This window comes from Phocoena sinus, chromosome 20 (genome assembly GCF_008692025.1).
Source record: "Phocoena sinus isolate mPhoSin1 chromosome 20, mPhoSin1.pri, whole genome shotgun sequence".
Lineage (NCBI taxonomy): Eukaryota > Metazoa > Chordata > Mammalia > Artiodactyla > Phocoenidae > Phocoena > Phocoena sinus.
The window spans coordinates 44,780,504-44,794,195 of NC_045782.1; the positions used below are offsets into that span (position 1 = coordinate 44,780,504).

General features: G+C 42.1%; 2 protein-coding genes across 10 annotated transcripts in view; one reads left to right on the plus strand and one right to left on the minus strand.

Annotated features, from left to right (window-relative positions):
- Positions 1 to 1,389: 1,389 nt before the first annotated feature.
- Positions 1,390 to 8,369, minus strand: DDX5 (DEAD-box helicase 5). 4 transcript variants are annotated; one of them, XR_004347401.1, is made up of 13 exons: positions 7,774 to 8,005; positions 6,426 to 6,591; positions 5,992 to 6,088; positions 5,774 to 5,907; positions 5,596 to 5,661; positions 5,206 to 5,347; positions 4,962 to 5,122; positions 4,700 to 4,872; positions 4,251 to 4,361; positions 3,948 to 4,009; positions 3,787 to 3,846; positions 2,300 to 2,668; positions 1,390 to 2,096 (listed from the first exon to the last, which is right to left on the minus strand). XR_004347401.1 is itself a non-coding variant. In XM_032616030.1 (13 exons), exons 4-13 carry the CDS (start codon positions 5,897 to 5,899, stop codon positions 1,693 to 1,695), a joined length of 1,530 nt encoding a protein of 509 aa, XP_032471921.1. In that variant the 5' UTR covers positions 5,900 to 5,907; positions 5,992 to 6,088; positions 6,426 to 6,591; positions 8,242 to 8,369; the 3' UTR covers positions 1,390 to 1,692. The 4 variants fall into 4 exon arrangements, 3 of the variants coding, with proteins under 3 accessions (XP_032471921.1, XP_032471919.1, XP_032471920.1); XM_032616030.1 differs by lacking the exon at positions 7,774 to 8,005 and adding an exon at positions 8,242 to 8,369 and having other exon boundaries at positions 2,300 to 2,524; XM_032616028.1 differs by having other exon boundaries at positions 2,300 to 2,524; positions 7,774 to 8,003.
- Positions 8,370 to 8,504: 135 nt separating this feature from the next.
- The window catches only part of CEP95 (centrosomal protein 95), a 59,460-nt gene continuing 54,272 nt past the window's right edge, over positions 8,505 to 13,692 (plus strand). For 2 of the 6 annotated variants that reach the window (XM_032616014.1, XM_032616016.1), the window contains exons 1-3: positions 8,507 to 8,870; positions 10,315 to 10,443; positions 11,526 to 11,633. In XM_032616014.1, coding sequence (XP_032471905.1) covers positions 8,852 to 8,870; positions 10,315 to 10,443; positions 11,526 to 11,633 — 256 coding nt within the window. In that variant the 5' untranslated portion in view covers positions 8,507 to 8,851. Of the gene's footprint in view, positions 8,871 to 10,314; positions 10,444 to 11,525; positions 11,634 to 13,692 lie in introns of those variants that run through there. The other 4 variants (XM_032616017.1, XM_032616015.1, XM_032616019.1 and 1 more) reach the window with 4 other exon arrangements.

Genomic DNA, 13,692 nt, shown 5'->3' on the forward strand with positions numbered 1-13,692 from the left:
CACACTAGAGGCCTAAACGCAAATAAATAAAAGAGAGAACGGGGAGAAAAATCACATTTATTAGTTAAGACAACCACAGGCTGGACACAACACACATGCTAAAAAGTGGACTGTCTTTTAAAACTTACTTCAAAAGGTAAAGAGTTAAATATTTTCCACAGCCCCACAATCATTTAAGTGTTTACAAAATAAAAGGCCCACGTTAGACACTGAACAGAAAATGTAATAAATACTCCAACCTACCCCAAAAGCTTCTTGTAAGTTAAAAGTCATAATGAATTTGACTAATCATGCTATTGAAAACTGTTCAATTACTAGAGCCTGAACCAGTTTTCAATGTATTAGTCCTAAAAATACCACTCATTATCCTGCCCCAGGAAAATTCTAGTTCAGTCTTACATTTTAGACATAAGGCATTAACACCAATTAAAGCCTCACTTTAATAACCAGTATTTAAATGCAGTCTCATAAAGACCTTTTCTCTTCTTGCAAAAACACACACACCAGAGCTGCTGGGAAGACATTCAGGTCTTAATACTTCCTTTCAGTGATGGCTAGAAGTAAGGTTGGTGAGCCAAAGTTAAACCTAAAGCTACCCACTGGATCTTTTTAGCAATAAACCCACGTTGACCCTAACAGAAGGACCTATATCGTAGTCTCCGTGCTTTTGGTAACATGGCTTTCCTCTAGGTTAACCGTTAATTTCGAGGATTTTCCTAATGTTCATTTGAACATAAATACACCTTACATTTTGAGTTCCCTGAATTACTGGACATTCATGACTCCCAGTGTGACTACAGTTAAAGAGTCCCAGGAAGCCTGTGAAACGAGCATCTCTCTATACTACCTACACTAACACTGAAAACAAATTCAAACTTAGCTCTTGGCCAACCATCTTTTCAAGGGTGTAGTCTTTTCAGCTTCGTTCAGTATTTCAGTTAATTCATAACATGGCCAGGAGCACAAATATCATCTCTTCAAAAATAAATTATTTGGAGAGTTCTCTAATTATAAATTTTGCAAAAGGAACAAGTCATCTGTGTTCTCACACTAAGCAGTCTGAGGGTGGGGCTATAGTTATTTCCTGTATGTTTTAGTATCTCATTTCACCACTCTGCTAAGAGACTATTAAATGACTCACCTGATGTTGAGAAGTAAAGAGCTTTTACGCAATCTAGCCTAGAATTGTTAATCAACCTAAATCAATCGCAATTTAATCCTTAAAATAGGAATAGATCACAGGAAGAAGGGCCTTCTGATCTTCCCACTTCCCAAAACAAAACTATAGAAAGGAGCACTCAATTTAAGTTTTTATGATTAAAAAAAGACCATCTAAGCCAAGTTTTACATGATATTATATATGTAAAATAAAGTACCATTTCCACTTAATTCAGTCTTCAAATATTTTTTATTGGAAGGCCATGCATTGCCTTCATTTATTGTATTTCAAATCACTGTACATTTACTTTTGTGAAAACACTGCCTGCATTTTCTAGTACAAAAAAAACCTAAAAATTGTTTCAGGAATGTAGAGAAATATCCAACTTAAATAGCGAAAAAGTGCACCATAATTACTGCTGCACTGCAGTCATTTCTGCATTTCCCATGTTTCTTAAATAACTATCTTGTCTGATAACACACGATATAAAGAGCAATTATGAAAAACAGACATTTACATATACTTCTAAAGTCTTATTGAGAATATCCTGTTGGCATTGGATAACCAATCATAGGCGCAGCTGCAGTAGCAGGATATGCATATGCCTGTTGGTTCATACCATTGTGCATATTTGCAACATTACTTCCATATTGCTGAGTGCTATCATAACCATTCTGGTAAGTCCCTGTTGGATTACCAGTCCTAAAACTGGTCTGTATACCAGCAGACACAAAATTACTTCCAAAGCTCCCATTGGTGTAATTTGCAGCACTGTAAACACCATTTTGAGTTTTTGCCCCAAAATCTCTCTTAAGCAGACTAGAATAACCTCGGTCATAATTTTCCCTGTCTCTAAATGTATTAAATCCACCCCTTTTGCCCGCAGAGTATCTGTCCCGACGGTCATCCTTCATGCCTCCTCTACCCCTGGAACGACCTGTCAAGAAAAAAATTGCAGACTTGATTATTTCCATGGCATAAATCATTACTAACAAAAGAATTAGGTCTATCTGTGAAGTATTTTTTCAACTCAATTCTTCACTGAAGATTTTACTCACCCGCCAATACCATTTAAAATTGATTTGTAGGCAATTAGGTGACCCCAAACCACCGACATTTCTTATCAAAGGTTGGTCTTACCTGAACCTCTGTCTTCGACCAACTGAAGCAATTTGGGATTAATTGCTTGATTAGCTTCACGAAGCACAGAGATAAGGTCGCTCACTTGCTTTATGTTATTAGGTGTAAAGAAAGTGTATGCTGTGCCTGTTTTGGTACTGCGAGCAGTTCTTCCAATTCGATGAATATAATCCTCTGAGGAGTTAGGGTAGTCATAATTGATGACAAATTTCACATCTTCCACATCTGTAAGGTGTTGCAGTGTGGCAAAATAGCAATGTACGGAGTTTTGCACACCACAACAGCCAGACCAAAAATAAAAAGTTAGACAATTGTATTCCCAAGAAGGTATGGGCTGCAAAAAATACAGTTAAAATGGTTATCCATTCCCTGTAGGAATACCATTGAGGTTGGGTGGGGGGGGGAGGGGGGGAGAAAAAAAGAAAAAGCACACGTCATCCTTATGCCTCATTACCCACCCAATGATGGAGCCTGTCAAAAGGATGTGTGTATTCCCTAACACATTCCCAAATTAACAATCCCCTTACAGATCATCAAGTGACATCTGAATGCTTCTGCGCAGTAGGGCCACTATTAAAGGTTCACAGCAACCTCCTCATGTGCTCTCGTTTTGAGGACCTTTCAACAAAAATATACACGGTCCTTTGCATTACACACTTATCAGAAGTTCAAAATTCTGGCCACACTGCTTGTCTTGCCAAGACCTTACAACCGCAGCTGCAAGAAAAACATACCTGTCCCCCAAAAGTTGTTTTTATGCACTGTGTCTCGTCTAGGCAAGCGCTTCCAAGAAGCCAGGATTCACTTGAGAATGTGTCTCTCTCTGGCAGGTCTCGACATGACGACTACTGTGCAGGTGAGGGAGGAACTTTCAAAGCACTGCTTTCTTTTCCCACTGACTAAGTGTGAGAAGTTGCTCCTGCTCTAGATTTTATGTGCCAGTACTCACCAATTTGTAAAAGGCTTAGTACCTTTTAAAGCTGCTCTCTCCATTTCAAACTTGAACAAAAATTTCATTGAACATTGAAGTTTGGAAATATTTCTTCGACATTTCAGCAAACTCACTGAAACTCAAAGACCCACAGATCACAATAAACAGTTTGAAACAATGCTGTACCATGGCAATCATGCAAAGCATGGGACAGAATAAATACCACGGCAGTGAACTGTGAGGATAACTTCCATTTTTTTCCCCCGGAGAGAACAGTTTACGGGGCAGAGGTGGTATGTTCTGCCTTTTGAAGATTACTGGCACACTTTCAGCTTTTCACCTCTCTAATCGACTGGAAGCAGCCAGCCGATCACTAGTCCTCCATCCCCCTCGAGTCCTCCGATTGTCATGCCTAGGCCTTGCCACAAAGACTGCACCTTTATATGAAAAAAACTTAGAAAAAATGCAGAGGTTAAAGAAAGCAATAAACTTTCTTTAAAAAAAGTATATGGAGATCTTCTGACAAACCAAGCCATGAATTCGAGTTTGTACTAACCTAGCCCTCTGGAGGCCACATCTGTAGCAATCAGAATAGGAGCCTTTCCATGTTTGAATTCTGCAAAAAAAAAAAAAAAAAAGGCACATATATAATTACTGACGTGAATGGAATTTTAGGTTTTTTTTTGGGGGGAGAGAGACTTCACTTGAAATACTTACCATTTAGAACCCAGTCACGTTCCTGTTGACTCTTGTCACCATGGATACCCATGGCAGGCCACCTAAATTAAAGGAAAGTTACGTTAGTAATCTCATTTAAAACCTCATAGATTTTAATCAACCGATAAACCATTTTTGGTCACAGACCCTTTTAATTTTGCCTGAAGTAATGTATATACAGTCTTACCTATACTACCAGATTATTCCTACCTTTGAAATGCAAATCTACCACCGATTAAAGTTTGCCCTTCCCCTACACTCAGCTCTAATAAATATCTGCTTCAATGGAAGGAGTCCACATACCCATCTCTCCTCATTTTTCTAGTGAGTTCATCACATCTTCTTTTGGTTTCAACAAAAACAATGGTTTTATTCTCCTTCTCACTCATGATCTCTTCCATTAAACGAATAAGCCTTGAAGGAAACAAAAAATTGTGAATTCTAGAAGAAGTCCACGGTTATGATGAGCAAAACACTAACTTTAATCTACATGGCTACAAATTAAAAAGAAAACACCTGCTTAACCTTTCAGTTCTACCTTTGGTCCTTAAATAAACCACAGGAGTCTTTTTACTATAAGAGCGCTATACTAAAACGGTGATAGCCAACAAGTACCTGAATGAAAGAAGCAAAACAATTTTCACAATGACTGACAGACTAATTTCAAGTTAACATTCAGATTACACCCAACTGAAAGTCACTTTTAAGAGAACATTTGAAACAATTTATAAAGTTTTTATAGTCAAACTTACTTTTCATCCTTTTCTACATCATGACACACATCCACAATCTGAAGAATGTTGTGATTTGCACTCAGTTCTAGTGCACCAATGTTTATGTGAATATAGTCTTTCAAGAAATCTTCAGCAAGCTGTCTTACTTCTTTTGGCCAAGTAGCACTCCACATTAGGGTTTGCCTATCAGGCTAAAGATTTTTGGATTTAAAAAAAGCATTGTATTCTAAGAATGGATTTAGAGCTAAATTTGAAGAGAACACATTTGAAGGGCACTTACTCTTATCTGATCCACAATCTTCCTTATTTGGGGTTCGAATCCCATATCAAGCATTCTATCTGCTTCATCAAGGACAAGGTAAGTGGTTCTTCTTAAATTGGTTTTCCCACATTCTAAAAAGTCAATCAGTCTTCCAGGTGTTGCAATACAGATTTCCACACCTTCAATTAAACACACAAATGCAACCATGACATTTAAAACTTTTCAGCACCACCAGTGACAAATAATAAACCTTGTTACATACCTCTCTCCAAATCACGTATCTGTGGTCCCTTGGGAGCACCACCATAAATACAAGTGGACTTCAAGCGACATGCTCTACAGTATTCAGCAGCTACTTGCTGTACTTGTTGGGCCAGTTCCCGAGTTGGTGCCAGCACCAAGCACTATGGAAAGAAAAAGTGGAACACCTTTACCAGAGTCCTGGATCCTAGTTTTAGAGTGACAACTTACTAGTGTTACACACTGGCAGATGACTTACTCTGTCAATACCCAAAGCAACTTTGTCTCTAGGTAAATTGGATAAGATCACTAATATCTCTCTATAAAACCAGCACAAATTGACTTTTGCTATACATTCCACAAATTTCTACACTTCTAACCAAAAACTCATAGAATATATATGTAAACTTACAATAGGCCCATCACCTCTCTCTAGAAATGGCTGATGATTGATGTGGACAATGGCAGGCAGCAAATACTGTTCAGGGAGAAAGCAAACAACAGAAGTTATATTCAAATACTTCTAGTTTAATTCCCAACCAATTTTCTCTAGCACATGTCACATAACTCGAAAGTTCTCCCAAACTTACAGACAACGTCTTCCCAGATCCAGTTTGTGCTACCCCAACCATATCCAATCCACTTAGAGCAACTGGCCATCCCTGAGCTTGAATAGCTGTGGGTTCAGTAAAGTTCTGCCTTGCAATCACATCCATGACGTTTGCTGTAATTATTGACAGCAATTAAAAATCAGTAATGCCAAGAAAAAATTAAAAAGAAAAACAAAGTGGGGAAAACTAGCACTTACCAGGGAAGTTTGCTTCATAAAAATTCAGGACTGGCTTTGGACAGTTGTGACCTCTGACTGTAATTTCCTTGCTTCTTCTGTACGTCTCTACCTCTTGCTACAAAACAAATCGTAATAATCCAGTGAAGTCTCATAACTCCCACTAACTAAAAATAAGGCCCTGAATTTATAATTATCTACTTTAAGATGATCTTCAAAAATTTGGATCCATACAGAAAACTGCATGTAGTACAAGAACCACCTATTATGTCACACTCAACTCTTCCACATAAAAGTCAACGTCCCACCTCTCCAAAAGTGAGTAACACCTCTTCACCAACTACTTACTTGGAAAACATGAGTTTCCCAAAATTTGCAAGAAATTTCTAGTCAGATTCTGATTCACTGAAAAGCTAATGAGTTATAGCCTGAAGAAGCCACATAAAATTACTCACTGCTGTACGCCTAGCCAAATCAGGGTGCTCCTGATAAAAATTCTTCTCAAATTTGGGCAGCTCATCAAGATTCCACTTCTTTTTAACCAGTTTCTCCCCAGGGTTTCCAAACTTCTTTCCAGATAAGGGCCCTGCCCTACTTCCTCCAAATCGAGGGGCACCAAACCTAAAATTAAAAAAAAAAAAAGTTACATTTTCAAACACGTACAGACTTACTTACCATCCCTGGGCATATGCTAAAGATCAATGAAAGACTGGAGATGGAAGACCCAGCTGTCCTTAGCGATTCTTTCAAAAGCCACAATAAGCACCGCATCTCCCTCATTTCGCGTTGTGCTAAGTCCGCACCACTGAAGCCAAATCAACAGCCCGAGATTTTACCAGGTCGGAAACTGGCTGCCCGAACACTAGTTCCGATTACAAGGATAGACATCAGCTGGTGGCTACTAATCTTTTCCACAACACTAAAAATTAAATGTTTAAGAACGACAATAAAGAAAGAAGAAAGCAGCTTAATAGTGACGCTATTTACCAGCCATCCTAGAGCAACAGAGCTTCGGTTTTAATGGATAACGGAACAACACAGGCAGTGAAAGCAGAACAAGGAAGGTGGTCTCGGAAACAGTCACGCAAGCCAATCGAGTTGGGGGGATCCCGCAGGACTCCCGACCGAGAAAGCGAAATTATATAACGCAAAGAAAAAGAGGAGGAGGAGCTGGAGACTACCGGGGGAGGAGTCCCGACCCGGGCGGAGTCGGCCGGGCGGCGTTCCCGCTGGGGCGGCGCTTCCCCCTTTGTCTCGCATTTCTCTCTGCGCCACATTTTCTCGACGCTGCCATTTTGAGCTCCTCCGCCGGGCGGGGTAACAAAGGCGCCGCCGCCATGTCCGCCGCCGGCATTTTCTACCCACGGCTCAGCCACATGGCCGACTCCCGAGATACCTCCTGCCCTCGCCGCATTAACGGCTTCGGAGGCGGCCCCCTCGGCACCCACAGAATCCCTGAGGCCCCTAAAACTCCTCCCGACAGGTTGCACCTAAGAGCGGCGACTTTGCCTCGAAGCACTGCGCTTTCCTTCCCTAAAAATACGATCCTCGAAATTCTCCCAACAGCTGCTAAATCATCGAGACCGCGATGCCCCCCTCCCACACAAAAGGCGTTCTTGAGAGTCGTTAACAGGAAACTCCCGGTTTTGGACAAATATCAAAATGGCGCAAACCTTCTTCAATGGAGGAGGCCCAAGGATAGGCTGAAGAAGGCGAGTTTCCACCGCCACCCCGCCCCCCACAACCCTCATCGGCCTCCCATCCCCCACCCGCCGGGCCTGACAGGTCGGTTCCCACACTCGCCCTCGATCCCGGCCGCGGTCTCGGTCACTCGAATAACCCGACATGGCGTCAATGGTTGCGGTTGGCGGGAAGCGAAGCGGAGAAAATCGAGCGCGGCGAGTCGCTGGAAGTGGCGACAGCAAAGCCTTGCGGAGGCGGCAGAGGCGGACGGACGGCGATGACAAGAACCGGTGCTACCGACAAAGGACCGGTGGAAATGAATGAGGTGCCGGCGGCGTCCCGGCAGCCGGTTTTATAGCCTGGACCGCCTCCTCCGCCGCAGAGTATGCTGGGAGCCGCTCTATGACCTAATCACTCCGCCCCTGCGCAGAGGCCGCAACGCCAGCCGGCGTTCCGGAATCCGCCATGTTATCGCCCCTCCCCCCGAGGCCCCTCCCTCAGCGTCTCCCATTTTTCGCCCCTTACAAGGGTGGGTCCACCCGGCCACCCATCACTGGGATGCCTCAGCTTGCACTCTTTTGACTTCACCTTTTTCTCGTCTTTCACACTTCAAGGAAGCCACCGCACCCTTTTCCCGGTACAGCCCAGACAATAAAATGGCCAGGCCAGGCTAACCCACTCTGTCCACTTGGAGGTGTTTACGTCTCTAGCGAGCCTTCACGCCCATAACCAACCAAGGCGGGAAGGCGGAGCCTGACATTGTCACGTGGCTGCCCCCTCCCACCGGGTGAGCGGGCCGCACTACTTCCCCAGTTGGCTTTGGCGGAGGAGTACAAGACGGAATAGCTCACCGGAAGTGCTGTGCTAATGGCCCCGGGAGATCGGCCTGGACTGCTGGGTGACCTGGGCTGTCAAACCCACCCACCCGAGAACCTCTTAGCGGGAACTGGCCGGTGGAGAATAGTTTCTAGAGCCCGCAAACCGCCGCCTCGGCACGTGCTGCGAAAGGAAGTGCTCCTTTGGTGACCAATCAGCAGCGAGAAGCCGTTTTAACGTCCCTCCCTCTTCCACCCTTCCTTCGCGGCACTTTCGTTAGATTCTCCTTTCTGTCACCGCTGGGTTTGCGCCGTGAGGCCCTCCTAGGACACCGTCCCGCGCGCGCCCGGCTGGGAGTCCGGCGGCGACCTGCCTCCGCGACATGGCTGGCTCAGAGGCTGGTGAGTCTCGGCCTTGAGCCCCGGTTGTGTGTGGACTGAAGCCGTACAGTCGAAGTCCCCGAACGCCCCTGCCCATCTTATCTTGAGGCCTCGGGCAGGTCTGGGCTGCCGGTGGGGCTCGTGACAGACACACCCCGTCGTAGTCGGCGGGTTTTCGGGATCGGGTCTGTCAGCCCCGCTCCCCGGCTCCTTTGAAGCGGTCGAGCCTGATTTAGGGGCGGGGGGAGAGAAGGGCCCTGCGGCGAGGTCCGCAGCACGCCCGCGTCCTGGCTGCAAAACGGGCTGTCAGAAAGTGCCCTTCCCCGGACAGCGATTTCTCTGGGGAATGTGCCCTCTGCTCCTGCATTGTGGGGACTGAGGCCATATCTGCATCTGTTTTGAACTTCTGAGGACTGGCACTGTAAATATCTGTTGATGCTCCTCCCAAAGTAGAATAGTGGTGGACTTTTCTCTTCAGTGCTTTCTAGAGTTAACCGGCTTTATCCAGCGCCGCTTTTGTAAAGCGAATTGATTTGGTTGTCTAGGACGCTTTCATTTCTCCAAGACAGCGTTCAAACCAGTTGTCATTCTTTGGTCAGCTGTGAATAATGGGCATGGGGAGAGGGAGATAATGTGCCTTGAAGTCACTCTTACACATACACACATTTATTTCTAGACATACTGAAGATGACGCATACGGAAAAGAATTTCCCCCTTACTCGCCAGTTATTTGAGGGAATAAGTGTTTTAAGCTTGCTAAATTACCTTTGGTCGAGAAACCCTTGAAATAATTTTGCTAATCCCAACAATAAAGGGGTGATACACATGAAACTTCGACACTATTGGTAATGTGCTAGCTCTGAATTTAGAGACGTTTTTATGTATTTCTCAAATTTTCTTTCATATACATCAAATATAATTAAAAATAGAACAGATGCAGTAATGTTGGTGTCATTACTCCAGTTCTTAACAGCCTAAGTTAATCCCCACCTGTTTGGCATCAGAGACGTTCCACCTTGAACAAGATAATTGGGTAGAAACATGACTAATGCTATGGGGAATTTGAAGCAACATCCATTAATTGGTTTCTAGTAACCTCAAATTATTATTCACAATCTGTCTTATATAAAACATAATATTCCTGTTTATTTGTAAATGTGTTTTAAATGAAAAGATCTACGTATGGCTTGTAAAATGGGGACTATGGTAAGTAACTTAAGATTTTAGGTTGCAACAATGAAAATTGGATTTGCATCATAGTTTTGACTACATTGGAAGTCATCTCAAGAAATTAAATACATCTTTTCAAAAATCATGACTAGGAGGGTCTTTGAAGTTCTCTAACAAATTCTTTATTTTCTATAGAATTCAGTGTCTGTTTTTGTGGGGAGGGGGGTTTAAATGAACGTATATGATTTTTTCTAGTACTAGTTAAGGCTGATCTTTTCCCTTCCTTTCCCAACAGAGTGGGTAACCATTGCCAATAATCTTCTTTTGCAATGTCATATACACCTGAGGATTCGAGAACTAGAAGACTGTGATGCTGATGTTTTTATTGCTCTTTATCAGTCTATTTTGGGAGAAAAGGTACCAGGTAAGGGTACTTAAAAGTGGGAGTAATAGTGTCTATATCTTAGGACATAAGTTTCTAGGGTTTTCTAGTTAGATCCTATAGTATATATAAAATCTTGAGTTTTCTCTTTGCGTACATCTTATTTCTATTTAAATAATAGCATTCATTGCCTTAATGAATACCTTAGGAGACCCACCTGTAATGACTGCCTTGGTCATCAACTGTTTAATCATTCATAATGCCCTGTGAAAGTCACACCTTTTCTGTAAATGTACCTTCATAGTTCTAAAATCGAGTGGAATTTGGAAGCTTGTTGAATCCTGGTATTTAACCAATGTTACGGATAAGAATTGTTGTTTGCACTTTGTTCCTGGTTAAATATCTCAGAGTTCTTATCCATAGATTGCTCTGCTGCCTCTGTATCTTTATCTAGTTTATAACCATTAAGCACTAAAGTTCTGTGAAGTCTCTCTTCCCTCCATTCCCATGAGTCAGTGCCCTCATCGCTTTCTGGAATAATGGGATGGCCTCCAGCTGGTATCTTTGATACTAGTCTCAACTCTCTTTAGGGTTCAGAGGCAGGTAGTTATTAGACCAGTCTTTTAGAATACTTTTTTCATCCTTCCCCAAGACATTCATCTTCCTCAGTACCAGAGGAGAAACTCCAAATTTAAGTTGTTAAAATCTTTCTGCATTATGCTGATCTTATAAACCTTTATACCAGTAATTCCCAATAGGCTGCTTTAACAGGACATACACAAACCCCTCCTTCACACCTGCCTATGGCTATAGGTTAAAGTGTCCCTTGTATTTTCTCCCTTATTAGAGTATTAGCATCTCCTTGAATTCAGGGACCTTTTTAGCTTTCTTTAACACAGTGCTTATTATAGAGCATGTTTATATATATGTTGGTTGAATAAATATTCAGCCATATTCAATCAAATATTCAGCCACTAAAGATTCTACTTTGTGGAATTCAGGCTCTGTTTATCTGTATGTTATAGCTTGCTCTGTTTGGGCAGAGCTCAGAGGCCTGGTCAGAGACAGGTAGATGAAAACTTGGACTCTCATAGATGCAAAATTATGTAGTTTTTTTCCCACAGACCTCATAGCTATTCCCAGGAGTCAAGAGGATGAAGCTCACAATGTACAAGCAGTAATTGATTCATTGGCTTTGGATTATCTGCAGGTCAGCTTGTCTCACATAACAGGTTGGTATATACTTAACCATCAGATAATTTTGCGTTTTACTAAAATAATTTGTTTTGTAGCATTCTAGATATTGTTTAACCAAATGAGTAAGCTTGTGAAATAGACCAAACAGCAAGACTGAGCCAAGACAATTCACTGGTATAGTTAAGACAACCATCCTTACGAGCTTTTCCAGGAGTCATACACTGAGTTTGGGATAGGTCTAAGATACAAGAATCCTAGCTGGTAGTTTGAGGTGTGTTTTGTTGTTGTTACTTTAAAGCTCTCAGTCTCCTTGTTTGTAGTTGCTAAGAATTAGAAACACCTAAATGTCCGTTAATAGGGACAGGTTAAATAAATTATTGTAGCGCCATATAGGGAACTACTCTGCAGCTGTGAAAGATGATTGATGATGCTCTGTATACAACGTTCCATATTAGTGGAATGATCTCTAATATATGCTGTATGAGGAAAACGTGTTGTGGTTATAATGCTAATGTGCAGAGTATGCTACTGTTTGTAAAAACAAAGGTGGGGAGAAAATACATGCAGTTGATTGAATGCCAAAGGACTCTCTAGAAGCATATGCAAAAAACCTGTAATACTGATTACCTCCAATAACAGGAACTACAGGGCTGCAGGACAAGGGTGGGATGAGACTTTTCATTTTATACCTTCTGAACTTTTTGAATTTTGAACCATGTGAATGTATTACCTGTTCAAAATAAATAAAACCATAAATTGTTTTTCAGCCTTTTTCCAAAAAAGTGTACGTGCTTGTATTCAAAAGCCAGACATACCAAATACATTTGTAAATCCCTATTTTTGGTAAATAGAAAATGAGGATTAGTTCAGTAAATTATTACAAGCTAATGAACAGAGGGAATCTTGGGGACTTGAAACTATACTTAAGTCACTAAGCGAAGGTTTATACTGTTTTATTCTTTGACAGTCGTTAAAAGAGGTATATGTTAATAAGGATAGGTCACTTACATCTCTTATTTTGATACATCAATAAGAACAGATTTTTACAAAAATACTCTGTCTTAAGTTTTTTAGTGCAGTTCTAGGTGAATGAATGTGGTAAACTAGTTTGGAGAAAATTCATTTTGAGGGATAACCCTGGGATTTCCCTGTTCTTTTGAAATTTGGAATGGCTTTATCACCCGAGTAGAGTAATTTCTGGTATTTGTGTTTACTAAATAAACATACTGTACACCACGGTTGTGTCTGCTTATAGAACTTTTTGATGCAGAGCTGCCCCTGACAACTCATACCCACCCCATCCCCATGGAAAGTTGTGAAACTGCTTACCTCCTCCAGTAGACTGCAAGGCAGCTTTTTACTCCTTCTGTGCTGTTTAAAGCAGTTTCTCTGGGACTTCCCTGGTGGCGCAGTGGTTAAGAATCCACCTGCCGATGCAGGGGACACAGGTTCGATCCCTGGTCCGGGAGGATCCCACATGCCACAGAGCAACTAAGCCCGTGTGCCACAACTACTGAGCCTGTGCTCTAGAGCCTGCAAGCCACAACTACTGAAGCCTGCGCACCACAACTACTGAAGCCCACCCACCTAGAGCCCGGGCTCTGCAACAAGAGAAGCCACCGCAATAAGAAGCCCGTGCACCACAATGAAGAGTAGCCCCTGCTCGCTGCAACTAGAGAAAGCCTGCGTGCAGCAATGAAGACCCAACACAGCCAAAAATAAGTAAATTTATTAAAGAAAAGAAAAATAAAGCAGTTTCTCCTACATCATGAAGCACTGCATTCTGGCGGGCAGTCTTAGTTGCTGGGTTGGCAGAGTATGCTCCCCATCCTAGAAACCAGAAGTCTTGGGTATGTCCTTGGGGTATGCTTGTGTATCTTGTTAAGCCAGAAAACATAGGGCTTAAAAACAGATTTCTGTTCAGCCGTTTTAAACAAAAAAACTCTCAAACATTGATTATCTTTACTAGAGTGTTGTAAAACATCAAATTTCTGGTTTAGGTTTGTTTTGCATCATGACTGAAGTTATGAATGGCTAGATCTCAAATATCAAATTCCAACTCTGCCTCTCCCATACTTGTTTGAATTCATGCCA

What these genes read in the sequence shown, in the direction of transcription:
- DDX5 (XM_032616028.1), bottom strand. Translation starts at nt 7,817, where the DNA reads ATGTCGGGTTATTCGAGTGACCGAGACCGCGGCCGGGATCGAGG. An exon ending in AGAAAAATGAGGAGAGATGG is followed by an intron (nt 4,010 to 4,250) that starts GTATGTGGACTC and finishes CCTTTAATTTAG; the next exon opens with GTGGCCTGCCATGGGTATCC. An exon ending in ACGTGACTGGGTTCTAAATG is followed by an intron (nt 3,847 to 3,947) that starts GTAAGTATTTCA and finishes TTTTTTTTGCAG; the next exon opens with AATTCAAACATGGAAAGGCT.